This window comes from Podarcis liolepis (genome assembly GCF_965112155.1).
Source record: "Podarcis liolepis genome assembly, chromosome: 9".
NCBI lineage: Eukaryota > Metazoa > Chordata > Lepidosauria > Squamata > Lacertidae > Podarcis > Podarcis liolepis.
Window position 1 is genome coordinate 3,334,453 of NC_139564.1, and position 22,628 is coordinate 3,357,080.

Here is a 22,628-nt window from a genome sequence, read left to right on the forward strand (position 1 = left end):
CCCATGCCCTCCCTGCGCAGAAGGCTTTCGCGCAGAGAGGGTAGGCGGAGACTAGGCGTCAAAGAGCTTCTTTGCTGGAAGAAGTTTAAGAAACGCCCACTCACGGATTCTGCCAGCGACTGAGTCAGCCACGGGTGAGTGGCGGTCCGGACAGATACAGTGCCGAGGCAGCAGACTCCGTGGGTCAAAGGATTTACGACCCACAAACTTCAACAGCCAATCACTATGGAAGGAAGAAGCTTTGGCCAAAGAAGATAAAGAAGATTGGCAAAATAAATTACTGAACTATGCAGGACAAATTATTACAAAAAAAGGGCAATCGTTCAATGAATATTTTTAAAGCTTTGTGTATAGATTCTTACATGAGACAGAATAATTGCCACTTGTCCTTTTATAAATCATTTACTGTGTCAACACAACTAGAAGTTATTAATATTGCAGTTGTTGTACAAGGGTCTATTATTATGACCAGAATGTAATGGATATTTAAAAGGTTTTAAAATGCAGAAATAAAACAAATAATCAATCCATCAATTCTGTCAAGATCTGGCAGACTGCCGGCTTAGAAGAGAAGAGTTTGGACTTGATATCCCACTTTATCACTACCCTAAGGAGTCTCAAAGCGGCTAACATTCTCCTTTCCCTTCCTCCCCCACAACAAACACTCTGTGAGGTGAGTGGGGCTGAGAGACTTCAGAGAAGTGTGACTGGCCCAAGGTCATCCAGCAGCTGCATGTGGAGGAGCAGAGACGCGAACCTGGTTCACCAGATTAGGAGTCTACCGCTCTTAACCACTACAGCACACTGGCTTAGGTAATCAGTGGTTGTAATTACAAGAAGATTTATTGCATACAGTCATTAACCTCGGAGCCACGCACACTAGCGGCTGCTCCTCAGAGAGTTGACCTTCATCTAGGCCACTCTCACTGTGCTGATAAGATACATTCTCTTCTCCTGAGAAGGGGCGTTTTAGCCCAATGCTTTCGGATGGCTGTGGAAAATGCAAGTCTTTCTCTGCCCCCCCCCCACCCACACACACAGACTGCTCATCTTGACTGTGGGAAGTCCTGTCCATGACAAATTCTAGCGCACGGGGGCCATTTTATCTAAATTATATAATTAGGTATTTGAACAATAGGTATTAATAATTGCATTATAAATTGGTATTGTTAGAATGAGGCTATTATTGGATTGTAATTGCAAAGTAATAAAAAATATTATTAAAAGAAAAGAAATATCCCTGAACATATGAGAAAATAAAAACTGGGATACAGCAATGCTTGAGTGCCTCACCAAACACAGTAGGTCAATTAGAGGCATTAGAAAAAGACACACCTTCCAAAAATGGAATAAAACAAAGGCCATTAGATGTACTTCTAGATAAGTTTTTAAAGGTTCAAAAATAAAACAGTAATAACTTTTGGGGAAAAATAAGTAGTATACAAGATCTGAAATAAACATTTTTGCTGGGTTTATGCTTTATGTGGCATGCTGATTGGATATGATGGGCAGCCAATCAGGAAATGCTATAGCCTAAAGGGGAGGAGTTCTGGAATGCCTGACATCACAAGGGAGGTGGTTCTTAGCCAGTGGGAGGATGAAACAACCTTAAGAAGAAAGTAAAGGAGAGAAAAGATTGTTCCATGACAACACCAAGGTATCCAAACAGAAATGAGTCTGATGGGTGGAATACTTTCCTTACAAGCTATGATATTTGCAGGGTCTCATTCCAGGGCCAAAAGGTCACTAAGAGGGAAAATGATAAACAGCTTTATAAAACTTCAGATAGTTTTTCTCTTTCGAATGCTAGAATCCAGTGTCATCCAATGAAACTGAGTGGTGGTATATTCTAGGGCTGCGTACAGGTGCCCTGCTCTGACTCAGGGTCCCAGGTTGTAAATCCAGATCCAGATTATGATCCAGATCATGATCCAAAAAATACAGTTCTTGAAAAAACTCATTTACTAGCATATCCAGGGCTGCTAGATCAGATGGCTTTGAAACGGGATTAGACAACAGTCCTCTTCTTTCTTGAAGCCACAGCATCAGATGTCAGGCTGCGTCTTGGCAAAAAACACACAAAATGGCACACCTGGAAAGCCTGGATCACAGCTTCCCTCTGCTTCTTTTTCAGGACCAACAGATGTTCTCCAAAGTCTTGTTAGATTCAAGTGGATTTATATGCGTCCAACTGAGACCGGATCTAGTACTCCATTTTTTCTGATGACCAGGAGGTAGTTGTATAATTAAATGAATATATCTTCCATTAAGGGTGGGGAAGATGTGGCCCTGTGATGGAGGAAGTTGGCACCCAGGAACATCTGAAGACCTCATAGGTCCCACACTATCTATTAAATGGTGAACATCTTACTGGAGTCCTGTAAACTAGATGTCCAGGAGTTATGGTAGAGGAATAGGATGTAAAATGAGAATGTGCTATATTACCTAAAACAATTTTTAAAAATGCCTTGGAATCCTTATGGAACATCTCTTTTGGTTTAAAACTGAGATTGATCCAGCAAAAGAAAATGGAAGACGTTTCAGTTATATTGGACTCAACAACATCTTTATGTTGGATTGTCTAATACTACTACTACTATTACTACTACTGCTACTAATTTTTTATTTATACCCTGCCCTCCCCGGCCAGATCCGGGCTCAGGGCGGCTAGCACCAGCAAAATTACAATAAAAACATAAGGGGGGGACGGACACAAATTTAAAATCCAGGTTAAAATACAATCGAAAATGCAGCCTCATGTTAATAGTAACCCATAGATCAGAACCATAAGGGGCGGGAAACATAAGGGTGAGACTGAGTCCAAACCAAAGGCCAGGCAGAACAGCTCTGTCTTGCAGGCCCTACGGAAAGATGTCAAGTCCCGCAGGGCCCTAGTCTCTTGTGACAGAGTGTTCCACCAAGTCGGGGCCAGTACTGAAAAGGCCCTGGCGTTAGTTGCGACCAATCTAACCACCTTGCAACCTGGGACCTGCAAAAAGTTGTCATTTGTGGACCTTAAGGTCCTCTGCGTGGCATACCAGGTGAGGCGGTCCCGTAGTTACATTGGTCCTAGGCTGCATAGGGCTTTAAAGGTCAAAATCAGCACCTTAAACCTGACCCTGTACTCCACCGGGAGCCAGTGCAGTTGGTAAAGCACTGAACGAATGTGATCACAAGGCAAGGATCCCGTAAGGAGCCTTGTTACGGCATTCTGAACCTGCTGGATTTTCTGGGTCAGCTTCAAGGGCAGCCTTAACCGCGTAGAGCGAGTTACAATAATCAAGCCTGGAAGTGACCGTTGCATGGATCACTGTGGCCAAGAAGGGTAAGGGACCAACTGCTTAATACGGCGGAGATGGAAAAATGCCACCTTTGCTGTGGCTACAACCTGCACCTCCGTGGAAAGGGAGGCATCGAAGGTTACATCCAAGCTCTTGACAGAAGGCACTAGCACTAACTGAGCCCCCGCAAAAGATGCGAGTTGGCTCCCCAACCCCATGTCGTCCCGACCCAGCCAGAGGACCTCTGCTTCAAAGGATTTAACTTCGCCCAGCTCCCACGCAGCCATCCAGCCACAGCATCCACGGCAACAACACCCTCCCTAGCGCCACCCTCTGTACCCAACCTGAGATAAAGTAACGTAGCCATTGTTGGACTGTGCCCTGAATCCCCACGTCGGCAAGGCGGTGGTTCAAAAGTTCATGATCAACCATGTTGAAGGCTGCTGACAGATCTAAGAGAATCAGCAGTCCCGACGCAACTGACCATCGCCGCTCTATACCTAACATGCTCATAGTCTTAATCTCCATTTGTTGTTGTCTCATTCTAGCTTGTTGTTTCACAGACAAGACTGAGAGGATGGGGAAGCCAGCGCCCGCAAAGCCCGCAAAGGCTGCAGCGCCTGCAAAGGGTGCAGCTCCAGCGGAAGCAGAACAACCAGGAACTGAAGGTCTGTATACAGCACAGTCATATGGGATGAGGTGTCTCTTAAAGTAGAGGAATGCACGGGAAAGGGAAGTTGATGGGGAGACAGGTAGAAAGTGGAACCAGACATGTTGTGCCAGGGAAGAGTGTGGAGAGAAGCCTACGCAGCCACTTGGGTGCCAGAGATCCACTAAGCCCCATAGAAACCCCAGTATTCAGCCCACTCTTTGCTGCTGGCTGTTGTGTTCCTTTACTGAGTGCAGTCCAGAATGGCTCTACCATTAGGCAGAATGAGGCAGTTGCCTCAGGTAGTAGGTGCTGGGATGGGTAGTGATGGGTAGACCACACAAGCTGCACTGCACCTCCTCAGTTAGCCTGCTGCCCCTTCAGCAGCATCAAAACAGAGCCCATAGCCAGCCCAGTAAAGCTTCTGTTTGTGGAATTTGTCGGAGCCCCATATGACCCAGCTGTGATGGCTACTCCTCCAACATATCTTCGGAACCCATCCAGGCTCTCCTCCAACGGTGATTAATGACCTAAGCCTTTGAAGGAGACTTCAGGCATGCACTCCATTGCACAGAGTACCCAGACAGCAGCAGAAGCAGCCAGAAATATATGCTACATTGCTACTTTATTTCTAACTATGCAAGACAGAAAAGAATATGTGTCTGCTCTCCGTGAGAGACAGGGGGGAAAAAAGAAAAGGTCAAAGAAACAGGAAACCAGTAACATCAACATCCGTCTCCCGTCTCCCGTGAGACTTCCAACAGTCTGGAATGTCAACAGAGTCTTGTGACTCCAAGAACTGCACAGTGGCATAACTGAAACCTAACAGAATTATGTGTACAGAGGGAGTATCTTGTCCAGGGGCATTGGGTATAGGAGGTTCAAGGGGCTTCAGCCATGTAAACATCTTGAGGCAGAGGCCCAAACAAGCTGCAATATTGAGGGGCTCACATCCCCAACCATCGCTGGGCACCCTTTGTGTGCCCCACCCCTGCCCCTGCCCAGAAGACCAAGAGTCAAGAGGAGGCTGGGACAAGCGAGGGGATCTTCACCTTCTCTCCTCCCAAACTCCACCCGGCAGTCCAGGAGTCGAGAGGGGCCTGGGACAAGTGAGGACAATCTTTGCCTTCATTCCTCCCAGCCTCTGCCTTGTATCCTGGCAGCCGGAGGGGGCTGGGACGAGCGAGGACGAAGGTCGCCTTCTTTTCTCTGCCTCCTCCTACCTGCCCTATGCCACACTTATACAAATTTCCACATTTACAAAAAGAAAACAGCCAAATACATTTAGTCTTCAACTTCCTTTTCCCCCTTCCAGGGTTCCTTCTAATTATTATCCTCCTGCTACTGCATATTCTAATTACTCCATATAAATTATACGATATACAATATACAGTATACAACAAACAATATACAATATCTTTATTGTCATTGCCCCATGCAGAACAATGAAATTGAAAAACTACATAAAGCTACTACATACTACATAAAAACTACATAAAACTACATAAAAACTACATAAAACATTCAAAAACCTCTAAAAACTCTGAAACCCCATTTTAAAATGCACTATACTATAGAGACCCCTTATGTTACTCCATTTAAGTATAACTTACTCCATATAAATTATTTCCCACTTTCTCCCAACTTAATTATATGCTGCTGAATTTACTTTAATTCTGCTAGCATTTTTATTTCTTAGTTATCAGAAAAGTTTCCTCCAGCACTTCCTGTTGGATATGGATAATGGAGGATGACAGAGACTGCTTGCTCTGAGCAGCCTGATTGCTGTGAGGATCAAAGAATGGGACTCAGGCAAAGCACCTTCTCAAAAAGAGCCTGAAGGAAAAGTTCAGGTTCTGAAGGGTCCAGTGGTGTCAAAATATGCTCTCTAGATTCTCCCAAAGCTCCCTAGGTAGCTGAGAAAGATCCCAGATTGAGCTCAGACACATGGCACAATTGAAGACCCGCAGAAAGCTGCTTCTTGTGCCTCCATTGAAGCAGTGACATCTCCAAACAAAGGAATTTGGACCAATTTGACAAGGCAAGAAAAAGAATTTAAGGTAGTGTCAATAAAACCATTGGATCCAGACTAGGGTGGCAAAGAGGAGCCCCCCCCCCCGGATGTGGGTGTTGATCTGCATGGAAAAAATATGCAGGGACTGAATTAAGAATGAGAATGAGAAGTACAGTCTAGTGATTATTTTTACAAGCATTCCAGGCGAAGAATTTTGATTAACTTGTGATTTCTCTAAATCTCTGGATGCAGAATTTTTGTGACTTTATAAATATCTTCCAGCAAGCAGGTCAAATCACAAAGATCTTTAAATGTTGTGGAATTGAAGAGAGGAAAGTGGGACTTTGTGTCTTCCTTTCTTTTTTCTTTTTCCTTTTCCCCTTTTAAAAATACATATTTTGTATATATATATTTTTCTTTGCCTCCTTTTGATAACCCAAAGGAGATGGACATTGTGAGACTGAATTTCATCTGAATTACTTTGTGGATTGCAGATTTTTTAATTATTATTTTTTTGGTAATACATAAACTAGGGATTAATTTTTATTTTTATCCACTCTGTGCATTTTTACAATTTTTTATTGGGATCTGATGGGGTTAGATACTAACTGGTGACAAAGGGTGGAAATATAGTGATATAGTGACACAGTGCAGCCCAAAAACTAATTGCAGGGTCTTTTTTATTTCCTTTTTAAGTATTTCCCTATAATAAAGGTAAGATCACCATCTAGTGACATTATGATATGGCTATGGCTAAAGTCGGCAAGAAACCACCTCCAGGCCCATCACAACACCAAGTCAGAGAAAAGGTTTAATTGTAGAAGGAGACACAAATTTGACATTAGAATTTCAATAGAAATGAGAAAAGAGATGGGGGAGGGTATACAGAGACTAGGACAGAAGGCTGATTTTAATGCGCAGGCAGTCCAAAACTTATCAGCAGAAATTGCAGAACTGTCACATAAAACTTCAGAAATAGAGAAAACCGTACAGGATTTAAAGGTGAAAACATCCAGCTTGGAGGAATCATTTAAGAAAGTAGAAGGGGAGGTAAGAGAAACAAAGAGGAGCAAGAAAGAATGAGGGGGGATGCTGAAGAAGAAGAAGAAGAAGAGTTTGGATTTGATATCCCGCCTTTCACTCCCCTTCAGGAGTCTCAAAGCGGCTGACATTCTCCTTTCCCTTCCTCCCCCACAACAAACACTCTGTGAGGTGAGTGGGGCTGAGAGACTTCACAGAAGTGTGACTGGCCCAAGGTCACCCAGCAGCTGCATGTGGAGGAGCGGAGACACGAACCCGGTTTCCCAGATTACGTGACTACCGCTCTTAACCACTACACCACACTGGCTCTCGCAATCAAATTGCTTGATGAACAGACTCTGGATGAGACCACAGTTATGGAAGTACATCTAAAAGATTTGATTCTTAGTTTGAGATTTGCCAGAAGATACGGCAGTGGAATTAAGTGAAAAAATAATGAAAGAACTTGAGAATATGATTGAAATCGGTGAAGAAACTGTTAAAGTGGCAGTGGATAGATCTTTTCATGTAAAATCAAGATATGCTAAAGCAAAAAGTCTGTCGGGTGATTGGTGTTTTTAAAAATTCAAAGAGATTTAAAGACAGAGTAATACAGAAGCACTATCAGAAAAATCTCAGGATGATGACCAGAGAATAATAATTTTGAAAGAAATCCTGATGGGACTACTTCGGAAAGGAGCAAATTACAAATATCTGATGGACACACCGTGATAAAACAAAATCGCTTTTCATTGGGAATACCCTGATGGAGTCTCCTTTATATTTAAAGGGTGAAAGTAGAGATGTAGAGATCCCACAGAAGCAGATAAATTCTGGAGAAAATATGGAAAAGAATTAGGAGGAGAAAGAGCATTTGGTTTGGAGCCACAACATGAAGAAGAATCAACAGAGGGGGAGAAGAGAGATAAATGAATCATCATCATCATCATCATCATCATCATCATAGTAATATCTTTATTGTCATTGCCCCCAAAATGGCATTGATAATCCTAATGTGGAATGTAAATGGACTCAATAATAAAACAAAAAGGGTAGGGATTGAACATGTGGTGAAAATAAATAAATTTGAACGTGATTTGCTCTCAGGAAATGCATATTGCGATGAAACAAAGAAGAATTCTGATCAATAAAAGGTTATTGAAAGGACTTTGTGACCTCTGACTATACAAACAAAAGAGGCATAGTGATGTATACAAAAACCAGAATTAGATCCAAAACAATTCTTTAAAGATGAGTAAGGAAGAATACTGATAATACAGATAACATCACATGGAGAGAGAAAAAAAGAATATTAATAGATGTAGATGCACCAAATGACAACAAATCTGACTTTTAAAAGAGACGAGGAAATCTTATTCGAATATACGAATGAAAAGATAATTTTGATGGTAGACATGAATGGTGTAGCTTCGCTGGAATGGGACAGCACTATAAGAGGAAGCGATACAAAAGAAGGGAAGCTACCTAAGGCCTTTTTCAGATGACAGAAAATGTAAGTCTAATTGATATGTGGAGAGAGAAACACCCACTGGACAGACAATTTACATTTTACTTGTCTGAGAATAATTCAGCGAGTTGAACAAACTCTGTATGGACTTCTAGAAATTTGTACACTAAGGTAAAGAAGGTAGAAATTTTACCCAGGACATTATCAGATCACAACTCTATTATTATGGAATTAAGAACAGAGCAAAATTGCTGATTCAGACTAAATGAGAATTTATTAATCAAGAGATATTAGAAAAGGGGGGGAATATTAAGAGATTGTTTTGAAATCAATCTGAATCAGGAGACAATTTGAAAGTGGTATGGGATGCAAGTAGAGGAGTCTAAAGACTTTTTTTAAGAAGTGGTTTAATAACTGCCTCTTTCAGTGGGTCTGAGAAGGCTACCTCACAGAGAGAAGCATTCACCACCCCACGGAGCCCATTGCCCAGCCCTTCCCGGCTCACTTTTATGAGCCAGGATGGGCAAGGATCAAGGAGACAGGTGGTTGGTTTCACTCGTCCAAGCAGCCTGTCCACATCCTCGGAGGTAACAGATTGGATGAGCAAGTAAAAAGGATAAGCAAGTAAAATCCTCAGTGATACACTGGGCAACTGATATCAGTCATAATATAGACATGGAAGCATGGGGATGATTGTGGAGTATGGATATAAAATTCACAGCATGCTATGGTTTAAGAGAAAATTAAATGAAAATGATATCTTGTTGGTATCTAACATTGAGTAAACTGTTAAAAATGTATAAACCTAAATCAAACAAGTGTTGGCAATGTAACGAGAAAGAAGGTTCTTATTATCATATGTGGTGGTCTTGTAGTAAGGTTAAAGCTTACTGGGAAATGATCTACAATTAATTGAAAAGGATGTTCAAAATAGCTTTTGTAAAAAAAAACCCAGAAACTTTTCTTTCTTTCTTCTTTCTTTCTTTCTTTCTTTCTTTCTTTCTTTCTTTCTTTCTTTCTTTCAGATATATATTTTTATTAAAGATTTCTTGGTTAACAAAAGTATGTGCAAAGTCTCTTATTTTTCAAGTTACACTTTCTACAGATCAGTTTCATTTGTTGAGACATTAGTGTTGTATTAGGGAGAAAAGGGGGTAAGAAGTGAAGGGGGAAATGGTGAGTCAGGTAGGGTCGGGTGCCAATGTTTCATCTCAGATCATATAAATCTTTCACCTTTTGAAGCTTTTCTTTTGGGAATTATAAGGACAGAACTACCCAAATTGTATATAAATTCATTTATGTATGCTACTACAGCAGGAAGAATGCTACTTGCCCCAAAGTGGAAAGAAGCAGAAGTTTCAGCAAAGGAGAAAGGGCTACAAAAACTTATGGAATATGTGTGAGCATTAAATGCCCATTTGCAGATAGTAAATTCAGTCCTTTACAGCAGAATGCAGAAGAAGCAACTGTGGTTGGAATAGTAACACCAAAGGTTTTGTTTATAAAGCAAATAACAAAACAACAAGAGGACACTCACATCCATCTTCTTCAGCAGAGGAGCAGAGAGAGAAAGAGCAGAGAGAGGGAGGAGACATTTAAATAGTTCCCTTACTCCTACATCAATTAAGTAAATAAAGGCAACCTGCAACATTGTGCAATGTGAGAATGAGATATTATAATACTAACAATATGCATAAATGGCAAAAGTTACGGGAAGAATAAGAAATCGAGATAAGAAACTTTTTATAAAGGAATGGAAATGGTTTATTGAATATTTACAGATAAGTTGAAAACAGATAAAAACATTAGGATTATGATAATAATGTGCAGTTTCATAAGAATATATACAGGTATTTAAAGTAGATAATTCAATGAGCAAGTTAAATAAATTGGGATATGCAGAAGATATTAAAAAATAAATTTAAGGAACCACAGAAAGAGAGAAAGAGAAAGGAAGTCAAACTTTGAAATTTTAAAATGATTGTAAAACTAATGAAATCTATAAGCTTGAAAAGTATAGATTAAAACTTTTTAAAAAAACAAAAAAGATGGAAAAGTTTCCTCAAGCAGCAAGGCATCTCGCCTTGCTTTCTCCATCTCCTTAGCTTCCCAAGGACCCACCCCCTGAACCACTGAATGTTTCTTGCTAATGGCTACCACAGTGTATGAAAGTCCTTTTTTCTGGGGTGGCAATGATATGTTGGCTACTGATGGCTAAAGCAGAATTGTCTTTCTTCAAGCATCTGGTTTTCAGAAGTTTGTAGCCTTCATAAAATCTCCCACCGGTGAATACGTTATCGTATTTATGATGATCCTCTTAACTGCGTTGACACTGCTGCTTTTCCTGCTATGTAAGTACATAATTGGCGTACTTTGCTACTACTGTCCTGGGCTTTGCTTGAATGCCAATAGCATTTCCAAAAAGAGATGGTAGGATCCAGTTTCCATTCACCCCATTTACCCGCTCTCTTTGATATCAGGGAGGGAGTTACAGCTGTCACCCACTGAAAGCAATGACACTGTTTTGTTCTCCCTGAATAAGTGAGTTCCAGCATTTGGAACAGAAGCACAGGCTAACACAAGTCCCTGGGACGCCCTGGGCAATTCCCTTTCCCAGTTGCCATTCTCTGCTCCTTTCCCAACTAATCCTCATTTGCTTTGGAAGACCCCCCATTCCTGATCCTCGCCAGCCTGCCCTCTGCTAGGGCTCCAGTCCCTTGAAGGAAAGTGCTTGGGGAAAACAGGCTGCAGAGGATAAGGCCATGGCCAAAGTGGGTGGGTCCAGAGCCTACCTAAATATCTAGATATATGCAGGGCTTTTTTCAGCTGAAATTGATCAGGACGTTGTTCTGGCCCCTCTCAGGTGGGCGCCATTGCCATTTTAAGAGAAGAAGGGAGGCATTCATGCTGAGTTCCAGCACCTCTTTTTGTAGAAAAATAGCAGTGGATAGATGAGCCCTTGACCTATTTGAACACCTAATTCATTTTTAAAGGGCACTTGAAAGTAAGCAAAGCTCGGGGGGAGGGAATCAAATGATCCAAGAATTTGCATATTTTAAGCATGTGGCAGAGCATGAGGCAGCCTGGCAAATGCAAGACTGTAGGACAAAGAGGACAGGTCTATCTAGACAACCAACAAGCTAAAGCTCTCAAAGGAAGGCCAAACTATCTGATGACAGAAGTAACAGGCCAAATTGAAACAGCGGCTGCCCTGCTGGTCTGAAGTCCTACCAAGAGCTGAGAGCAGGAAATATTAATAGAAGTCATATTCATGGTTTTGTTGATTTGATTTCTTATCTGCGTTACAAGTCATCAATTTAAATTCAATATTAAAAGTAGTTTGAAACCAAGTATCCCCTCCCCCAGGTAGTCAGACATTTTAATCATTTCTTTTCTACCTACTTTATCCTTAGATCAAAAGGAAGTGAAAATAAGAACTGAGTTTCAAATGGCAATGGATATGATTCGGACCTTTGTTGTTGGGCTTGATTCAATCCATGAAGACAAGGATGGTAAGGATTTTTTTTATCACAGTTTCATTGCTCAGCAGGAAGAAAAGCAGATGGTTGTGATTCTCACATCCCCCCACTAGAAATGCTGTCCTTCCCCATCAAACTGTAATTCACAGTGTTTGTGCTGCTGCAAGATTTTAGCACTAGCACAAGGGAACTTTGCCCCCACTTCTCCCTGCATGCCATCACCAAAGCTGCTCTGCAGGGTGGGGAACAGATTTGAGGGAAAGGGGCGGAAGATTGCATTGCGCAAGGAGAAATTCCTGCACTGACATAATGTCCTCCTTAGAATTATGTGGAATGCAACACAATATTCATCAGGAAAAGAGTTTTGGCGCCTCTATTTTCTTAGATCTCACAAAGCATAACAGAAAACTGCAAAGTATTTTTTGTATATTTGGCTTTACTGTGGGACTCGAGGTGGGAATTGTTTTGTGACCCAGTGATTCCCAGCAGAAAAGGAGGACATAGGAGAGGAACATTAGAGATACTTCATGAGGCAGTTTTAATATGAGAATAGGATAGCGGATTGCATGGATCTTTGGTCTGATCCAGCTGCAGGGGTCTTCTGAGGCTTTTCATTGGTGATCTCAGCCACAGAGAATCAAGTCTGTCCTCATATTCATAAGAACCCCATCCTGGAGCTCTGCTTCTTGTTTCAGGCTAGAGTGTTTGAAAATGTTTGATAATGGTTCTTAATATTTGCAGATTGTTATACTCTTTTGCCTTGAACTATTTCAAATCTTTTAGACTTCGGAATACTCGCTGTAGCTCAAAACAAATCAGAGGAAATGCGGTATCTTGCCAACAAAAATGATGAACTGCAAAAAGTAATTGGTAAGCTACCCTGTGATGCTGAAGAATTGTAGTGCAGTAGGAACCTGTCCTGAGTCTGCCCCAGCTGAAAGCCCCTCCTCTGGCTGAATACTCTTAGAGCCAGAGCAGAGTGCTGCCCTCCTTTGCACCCAGCCACCCTAGGGAAACATCAGAGATATTCAGTTCAGCTCTCTTGAACTTTTGAATTGATTTAGCCTATATGGTTAGGAAAGAAAAGACTTTGCCATTCTTTGCTATAACAGAGACAATCAAAGCAGGTCAGCTGAAAGACCTGTCCTTTATTATGTTCACTCATGAGAGCCCCGCCTCTGCAGAGACAATCAAAAGAGGTCAACTGAAAGAGAGAGATTCATGAGCAGCACTTCAAAGGCAACTTCCGCCAACTTGGTCAGAGAGACTGCTGGGCAGTGGGGTGGTTGGTGCAACAGTAAAATCTCTCTCCTGTTTCACAAGCCCATCATCAGAAAGTGTAAAGGGATTATAAAATTGTCTATAAAGCTTTAGATGTGAGAGCAAAGAATGGGAATGAATGCATATCACATCACTTGTGCATAAAAAGCAAGCTAAAGATGTTCAGCACCAAAACACACATTTTGTGAGAGTGGTATAATGCCATTTCCCCTCTTTCTCTTTGACCTTTGGAAATATGATTGCTTTTAAAGACATTGTTCCAAAACCAGGTCTAAATCCTGATTGACATGGATCTAGAAAAGTAGTTTTCTCCAAGAGCATCTGGATCTGGTCCACAACCACCCTCTCAAGAACCTTGCCCAGGAAGGGGAGATTAGCAACCAGCAGGCAGTTACTTAGATTTTCTGAGCACAGCGAATATTTCTTCAGGCCTGCCTTCAAGCAGGCTGGGAGCAGCCCCTCTTGTAAAGAGGCATTAATCACCTTTCTAGTCCAGCCAGCTGTCCCCTCCCTGCTAGTTTGTATCAGCCACAAGGGGCAGGGACCAGTGTACAAGTGGTTGTCCTGACGGATCCAAGGACCTTGTCCACATTCTTGAACCTTGTTGGATAACTGCCCGGTCCAGCACATTTCCCTGTGCCAGAAATCCCGGCCGGCAGCAGAGCAGCAGCGTGTGCTTGATGTGTGAGTGAAGAGAGTCCAAACGCTGTTTGTGCCTAATCTAAACAGCTTCATTTACACAGACAGATAAAACAAACAATCCCACTGGAGCCATAGCATTTATCTCTGACTCTTCTCCGGTGAGAAGTGAAAGTAACTTCACAGGCAAAGAACTCAGCTCCTGGATGTAGGAAGCTCCTCCCCAGATGCAGGACACATAGAGGTTAACCCTAAAACCACCAAACCTCACAAACCTTACCGACTGAAACATGCCCAACACAATGGAAACAGACTCTGCTCTTTGAGATTTGTCTGCTGTAATAGCTGGGTGGGTCAAGATGCCAGGGGATGCAAGCAATTTTATCCACAAATGCTTTGCAAGCAAGTCACAGAAAGCTGCTTTCAGTTGTATCATCTCCTTTGGGCCAGACTGTAGCAGGCCCCACACTACCTGGGAAGGAAAACTCTGCTGGATAGCACAATGGAGGAATAATAATAATAATAATAATAATAATAATAATAATAATAATAATTTATTATTTGTACCCCGCCCATCTGGCTGGGCTTCCCCAGCCACTCTGGGCGGCTTCCACAGAAACCAAAAAACACTAAAATATCATACATTAAAAGCTTCCTTGAATAGGGCCGCCTTAAGATGTCTTCTGAATGTCAGGTAGTTGTCCATCACCTTGACATCCGATGGGAGGGCATTCCACAGGGCGGGCGCCACCACCGAAAAGGCCCTCTGCCTGGTTCCCTGTAGCTTTGCTTCTCGCAATGAGGGAACCGCCAGAAGGCCCTCGGCGCTGGACCTCAGTGTCCAGGCAGAACGATGGGGGTGGAGATGCTCCTTCAGGTATACTGGGCCGAAGCCGTTTAGGGCTTTAAAGGTCAACACCAGCACTTTGAATTGTGCTCGGAAACGTACTGGGAGCCAATGTAGGTCTTTCAAGACCGGTGTTATGTGGTCTCGGCGGCCGCCCCCAGTCACCAGTCTAGCTGCCGCATTCTGGATTAGCTGTAGTTTCCGAGTCACCTTCAAAGGTAGCCCCACGTAGAGCGCATTGCAGTAGTCCAAGCGGGAGATAACTAGAGCATGCACCACTCTGGCCAGACAGTCCGCGGGCAGGTAGGGTCTCAGCCTGCGTACCAGGTGGAGTTGGTAGACAGCTGCCCTGGATACAGAATTGACCTGCGCCTCCATGGACAGCTGTGAGTCCAAAATGACTCCCAGGCTACGCACCTGGTCCTTCAGGGGCACAGTTACCCTATTCAGGACCAGGGAGTCCTCCACACCAGCCCACCCCCTGTCCCCCCAAAACAGTACTTCTGTCTTGTCAGGATTCAACTTCAATCCATTAGCCGCCATCCATCCTCCAACCGCCTACAGGCACTCACACAGGACCTTCACCGCCTTCGCTGGTTCTGATTTGAAAGAAAGGTAGAGCTGGGTATCATCTGCATATTGATGGACACCCAGTCCAACCCCCCTGATGATCTCTCCCAGCGGCTTCATATAGATGTTAAAAAGCATGGGGGAGAGGACGGAACCCTGAGGCACCCCACAAGTGAGGGCCCAAGGGTCTGAACACTCATCCCCCCCCACCACTTTCTGAACACGGCCCAGGAGGAAGGAGCGAAACCACTGTATAACAGTGCCCCCAGCTCCCAACCCCTTTAGACGGTCCAGAAGGATGTTATGGTCGATTGTATCAAAGGCCGCTGAGAGATCCAGCAGAACTAGGAAACAACTCTCACCTTTGTCCCTAGCTCGCCGGAGATCATCAACCAGTGCGACCAAGGCAGTTTCAGTCCCATGATGAGGCCTGAACCCTGATTGGAAGGGATCCAAATGCCTCCAGGCGTGCCTGGAGTTGTTCAGCAACCACACGCTCAATCACCTTGCCCAAGAATGGAAGATTTGAGACTGGGCGATCGTTGGCCATACTGGCCGGGTCTAAAGATGGTTTTTTAAGAAGCGGTTTAATGACCGCCTCTTTCAGCGGATCTGGGAATGTTCCCTCACAGAGGGAAGCATTCACCACCCCGCAGAGCCCATCGCCCAGCAAGGCTTCTTTGTATCCTTCACTGCCACTTGGAAGGTTCAAGGATGAACCCTCACCAGTAGTTGAATGCATTCAACCAGATTTTTCCTCCACTTGCGTTCAAGCCATCTCCCAACTTCTTTTTTCGCCCTCTCCTCTGCAGTATACTAGGGGGCAAAACAGGCTGTATGAAGTGGGAGAGGGTACTCAGGGCCAATTGTGTCCACGGCCCAAGCCAAGGCAGGGGGGCTTCTGGGTAGTTGTGCCCACCTTGTGGCACTCCCTCCCCCCAGATGTCAAGGGGGGAAAACTACTATCTGACTCTCAGAAGACATCTGAAGGCAGCCCTGTTCAGGGACGTTTTAAATAGTTGATTGTGTTTTAATTTTTTGGAAGTAGCCCAGAGTGGTTGGGGGGAAACCCAGTCAGATGGGCAGCATATACTTTGTTGTTGTTGTTATTTGGTTGTTCCAGAGATCAGCCAAAACTCAGCAGGAGCACCTGTCAGATCAGCTGGAAAATCCCCCAGAGCCATTTGGAAGCCCACTGGATTTGGAAGCCCACTAGATCCATCCTGTCAGCTCCAGCAGGGAGACTGCTTGGCAGCAAACTGGGTGGTAAACCAGGAGAATCCTTCATCTGTCCCAGTTGCCCAATGCCAGGAACCTACATCCTAGATTCCCCTCCCCCCTCCACAACTCAACAGAGGGCCTGGAAAGAGAAAGAGAATTTTGATAAACCACAGCTACTCCCCCTTCCCAACCTTCAACTCTGCCCTGATTCTGCCCTGAGTATCCAGGTGGAAACAAGTAGGTGAGGTTCTTGACTGTGCTCCCTATTCCAGCTATGCCCACCTAGGTATTTACTGCAGCATCAACATGGGTTGAAGAGTGAATGTTTTTCTTGTTTTAAGATTTCTGAGCGTCCCAGATGAATATTATCACGTGAAGACGGAAATGAAATTAATAAAAATAATTGAAATCTGCACAGGCATACAAGGTGGTTCCCATTAAATTCCCTATCTTGTTTTCTTTTTCTGATCTTCCTGCATATCTGGCTTGACTCGAAGAGCACCTTATTGAAAATTTGAATGAGGGTTGGTTTGTATATCAAAGGACAATGTATTTGCTTTCTCGTGACCAAGACTCATGGGCAGATTCCAAAAAAAAATGTGAGGGGCAAGGCGCCAAGCTCATGTCTGTGGAAACAAGGGAAGAACAGGTGAGCATCAAAGCTAAGTATAGAAATGGTAGGGGATCTTCTTGAGCCAAAGGGCTCCTATCATCACTATCCATTTAGGAAGGTTACATGTACCTGTATGCAGCCAAGACAGCAATTCCATCAGTCAAGCCAAGGGCTGGGAGGGGCAGGGAGAGCTGTTACCATCTGGGACTCAATAAGGTTTCTTGGAGCTGCTGAGCTCTAATAGAATGAAGCTGGCAGTCAGGAAGGAGATCTTCAAGGAGGAGGAGGAGGAGGAGGAGGAGGAGGAGGAGGAGGAGGAAGAGGAGGAGGAGGAGGAGGAGGAGGAGATACTTCAGAGGCATCTATCTCTTGGATTCTCTGTAAATTCTTCCTCTGCTCTTTGAGATGTATTGAGTCCTTAGAAACAAACATTTCCCTCACCACGCTAACCTTCTGGCAGGAGAATATCATGGAGATGACTCTAGAGGAGCTTGCAAGGTATATCCATCTCCCAGCCCTTAGCCCAGGCAGAGGGGCTACTGGGGTGCTGCAAGGCACAGACATGGGTGAGATCCCATCATCATGCCATCAAGCATACCACAACCGGACTGATTCCAGTGTCTCTGGAACCAACCATCAAACATGGATGCAGAAATTGGAGTATTTGACACACAGGTCACTGTCCTGCTACGTGGTTCCAAGACCAACTGTTCTCTGGCACAGTCATTTACAGTATCTGGAAATTATAACTCTGTGTCATGACTGGAAGACATATGTAGTCAGTCTCGGTGAGGGCAGGTGAAGTTCCCCTTCACTACAATATTTCCTCTTTGGGATGCTTCCTTGATTCCATCACCATCATCTTCGTCATTCATCATCATCATCGTCACCATCAGCATCATAATTTGGATCAGGGGGACAATACCACATCCAGTATATGAAATTATTACTGGAGATGGGAATACAATGTATAATTTTGATCACTTTCCCCCCAAAATTTGGATTGGGTCTTCAAATGTGATACCTTCTCCTTTTAAAATGTGTTTGTTTTATGCCTGTTGAATTTCTGTAAAGGGCTATAGTCTCCCAGAGAAAGGGACATTGTCTTAAAAGATTTTATTTGTTCTTTCTCAACACCCCTACCCTAGTTTTTTATCAACGAGCAAGTACAAAAGCGTAAGAAGTTTTTTTGGTTTGGAGTCTTTAAAGACAAGGCAAAGAAATGGTGGTGGCTGGCAGGAATAGAGGCTACAATCACGTAAGTTTCTGCAGAAACATATGTTAATGGCATGCATTCCAAAAAGTTGCAGATTCTGTTTACGTAATTGATCCTTTCCCTCTCCAAATATATTTTGCCATGCAATTTTCTCTACTGCCAAAGATCTACATATGTACTCCTCCACATCATTGTCCAGGTGAGTGACTGGTGCTTCTCACTAGGTTGGAGAGGCAGGAAGGCTACTCTTCCTGCTTCTCTAACCTAGTGAATGCAGTGATTCGGAAGAGGCTGAAGGCATCCTTTTAAATGGTTTGTGCTCCTTAGTTCAGCTTCAAAAGGACTTGCAGGAACCTAAAGTTGAGCCACACTGTCAGCTGGCAGTTTAAGACACTTCATGGTTCCCTTTAAGTATCTAACAACTCTTTTCAGCTTGTGTTGATGGATGTACAAGGTCAGAGTAAGATCTCACTCATCCACAGCTTGGTAGTAGAACAGAGAACTGGTCTGGCATTTATTACCACGGCTGCATTAACAGAGGGCTGCTTTCAATTTTGCAAGATCTCCTGGAACAAAATCCAATGACATTCATCTTCATTGATGCACCCAGTACCAACCACGAATCCTTTTTGACAAAGGTATTGAGTAAACTTTACAAGCAGGCAGTGGGGTTGTATAATACTAGCTGGGAAATTAAACCCTGTATGCCAGTGGTTCCCAGTTAGCTAAGTACTGCAGACCCCTTCATTTTCAAAAGCCACGCCATGGGCCACTGTACCTTTGAACATTTTGATATCTCTGTGGCAGTTTTAGTTATGTGAATGACACCATGAAACCCCTGGGTGGGTGGTCCGTGGACCACCAATTGGGAGCCACTACTGTATGTGATCTTAGACTTGATCACCCAACATCTCGTGGGAGTAAAAAACACCTACTATTACTAGTAATATAAATTTAATAGATTTACAGAGAGCTAAAAATGAGGAAGTTATCACAGAATGAGTTTATCACAAAATTTTAGTGCTGTGTAGTGGGACTTGATTCAGGATACAATGGACACTGGAGAATGCAAGTGACCATAAGAGTGAGGCTAGGGTGATACCTTTGTCAACTATGGATAATTGATTAAACTTAGAATCAGCATGTAAGATTTAGATAAGATATATATGTGAGAGATATCATATCATTTCAGACAACTGTATAATGGCTTTGTGGTTATAGATTATATTTTGTATTTCATTTGTAGACATAGCTATTTTTGTTTCTGTATAGTGTCATTGCTATCCTCATGCATGGGGTGGGTGATGGATGTGAGATGAGGTGGATGAAGGTGGATGCAAATCTAACATGGTTTTAATATGCTCAGAACAATCACTACTGTGCTAACTCTGCTATGAGAGAGTAAGGATCTGTCAACACTTACAATGGTCCAGAGCAGATCTGAGGAGGATGTGGGTGCATATGGAAAGGGGAGCGGGCCAGTTCCTTTGCAGAAATGGAAATCCTGGCAATAGCAGAAGTACTGCAGTGGATACTGCCCAAACTAAATTGACTGAAAGTTCTTGTGTGTACCTCTGAGCCTTCCAAAGTGACAGCCTCACTTTTTGTAGTTTCCTATGAGAAATCACTTCATGTGAAAAGAAAAGAGGCAGTCTTGACCCACAGTTGTTGTTGTTGTTTTCCTTACATGGTTAGAATTCTAAAATCTGGGGAGAAAGATCCATCCCAATTGTGGGTAGATGTTAAGAGAGAAAGAGCTGGACATCTTTTTAATGGTAGAAGGCATGGGGAGTGGGTGAGGAAGTAGACATCAAATCTTGACTGATCAGTGCTGCTGTTTTCTTTTCAGGTACTGGAAAAAAGATGAGCCTAAAAACGAAGACAGAAATCATTGTGCTGCAATAGGCCTTGATTGCGATAAGGATTGCTGGATCGCATTACACTGTGAGCAACGCATAGGGTACATTTGTAAGAAGGTGCCTAGTGATGTTTGGCTCTAAGAAGACACTTTAAGATGAACGAAACTGGATCTCATGATCACTACACAAAAACAAAACCAGGAGATCACTCCACCTCACTGTTTTAATGCACAATCCACACTCTGCCATCTAGATTATATGACTCTTTGGCATCAGCACTCAAAAACACCTTGAAAAGAAATCATTCTGCAAACTCAAATGTAGATGGCTACAAAAATAAAGAATGGAAGCATCCAGTCATAGCCTGTTTTCTGTTTAATGTATTTATTTGCAATGCATACCAATATTTGTTCCCTTACTCTATGTGTTTGATGCCCCATTGCCCCTTCTGATCTCCATGGTTGCTACCTTACAAGGCACAGAAGGACAACCATGCATGCCAGGCAATGAGAATGGGGGCCACCCAGCACCTGGTGTCCGCTTCTAGCAGACTAATCACAAATATAATTTTGGCTTTATCACTGGGAAATTCCAGAGCCATGACTCTCATATAGAGATAACATTGGGCAACAAACACAATGAACTGCTCTTGATTTCTGTCAGAGCCTTTATGCTGTCAAGCCGGCATAGATAAAACTCCGGGCTCACGGCCAGTTCCAATCTATTTGATTTATTGACAAACTTCAAAAGTACATCTCCAGTGTTTCAAATCACGTCCAACCCTTCCGGCACAGTTGCCGCATCTGCTTCCTTTTTCCTTTTTTTTACCCAACATGCAAGTCTGCGGAAACCATGCCCCTGACTTCCTCTGTTTACAGAATGACTGGTTCCAGGCTCATCCTCCTCCCTCCCTGCCTCTGGCTCGCTGTCAAACGACAGACTGCTAATGATCTCTTTCGGCTCTCTATAAGTGCTGGTTTCTCCCCTTAAATCTTTCCCCGTTTGCCTCTCCCTGACAATTTCTTCAGAACTTGGCAGGGGGCAAGACTGGGGCCGATACCAGTCATGTGCTGCTGCTTTCATGGCACTCATGGCGGCAGGGGTGCCAAATTGAATAAAGTTTTGTGGGTGGAGCAGGTAAGCTCCCCCCTGCATAACTGATCACAAGACAGTGTACACACATCATTTGAATGGCAATGCCCATAAACCTGGGGGAGGCGGCCCCCTAAGATATTTTATTGGGGCCTCTACCTCTAGGGGTTGGCTCTGGCTATTCCTGGCCTCTCTCCATCTGTTTCTGAGCTAAGATTGGTATTTTGTGTATCTCTGCTCTGGCTCCCCCTTCCTTGGTCACTATGCTCAGGGATCAGATTACCATTGCTATCTGCTGCCTGCTCTCTGTTCTCTGAAGCCATACACTAGGCTGCCCCTCCTCCCTCTCGCATTCCAGCTCACATTCCAGTGTCCTTATTTCTCTTTGTCTGTTCTCATTCTCAGCCTCTGTCAGCTCCGGAATGAAGCTGACATAACCCCTTCCTCTAAGCCCCCCTTCCTCCTCCTCAGGTTCGTTGCCTGTCTCGGAGGGCTCTTTCTGCTCTGGTGCCTACCATGTGCCATTCTCCTCAGCTTCTTCACTAAGGTTGTCCTTGTGGAACCTTGTGGGCTTGTGGGGGAACCTAAGGTGGAACTGCCACTGCAGGTCTGGGGCGTGTAAATTCTGGCTTCCTACCCAGGAGTTTTCTTCAGGTCCATAACCTTTCCATGACACGAAATACTGTAACTGTCTTCTACATACACAGTCTCGAATCTAAAATCTGTTAGATCTCAAACTCCTCCTGATCCTCCACCATGACTGGGGGAGGAGGTGTCTGTTAAGGTTCCTGGTAGGGATGTGCAGGAACGGATGGTGACAGGAGAGCCCTGTGAAATACAGGGTGTATCTTCATTGAGGCATGCAATCTCAGTTTGAACGCTACAGGGTTTACCTGTTCTACCACTTCAAATGGTCCCAACTGCCTTGCCTCTAACTTCTTGCACCTCCCCTTTGTTGGTAAGTCCTTGGCCAACAACCACACCTTGTCCCCCACCTTGATCTCTTTTCCCTGCTGTCTACGTTCATCAGCATTCCTCTTATATGCGTTTTTAGCTGCGTCCAGCTTTTCTCTCAGTAGTTCATGAAGCGCCTGCATCTCCCCTATGAACTGTTCTGCTGCCAGCACCAACAAGGTGTCCTCTGGTTCTGGTAACGCCCTCGGATGTCGTCCATAGTTGTCCAGAAACAGTGTTTGTTGGGTAGACACATGTACTGCTTTGTTATACACGAATTCTGCTAGTCCCAATTTGTCCACCAGTTCATGTAGCAATGAAGGTATTGCTGGAATATAGCATTGGTTCTCTCTGACTCTCCGTTGGTTTGAGGGTGTCTCACTGATGTCAGACATACTTTGACTTCCAAAAGCTGCATCAGCTTC

The 22,628-nt window shown here is 43.7% G+C and overlaps 2 protein-coding genes across 12 annotated transcripts in view; one reads left to right on the top strand and one right to left on the bottom strand.

Annotated features, from left to right (window-relative positions):
• LOC310685893 (CD209 antigen-like protein 2) overlaps positions 1–22,628 on the bottom strand; it is a gene marked incomplete at its 3' end in the record, with an annotated part of 285,718 nt that overhangs the window by 188,427 nt on the left and 74,663 nt on the right. The gene's annotated exons all lie outside the window — the stretch shown is intronic.
• LOC310685936 (CD209 antigen-like protein A) lies at positions 1,547–20,519 on the top strand. Of its 5 annotated transcripts, none has more exons than XM_083459079.1 (9): positions 1,547–1,657; positions 2,135–2,237; positions 3,830–3,949; positions 10,673–10,783; positions 11,846–11,944; positions 12,695–12,781; positions 16,967–17,118; positions 18,231–18,340; positions 20,148–20,519. In XM_083459079.1, exons 3-9 carry the CDS (start codon positions 3,859–3,861, stop codon positions 20,296–20,298), a joined length of 801 nt encoding a protein of 266 aa, XP_083315205.1. In that variant the 5' UTR covers positions 1,547–1,657; positions 2,135–2,237; positions 3,830–3,858; the 3' UTR covers positions 20,299–20,519. The 5 variants fall into 5 exon arrangements, with proteins under 5 accessions (XP_083315205.1, XP_083315207.1, XP_083315204.1 ...); XM_083459081.1 differs by having other exon boundaries at positions 3,845–3,949; XM_083459078.1 differs by having other exon boundaries at positions 2,135–2,234.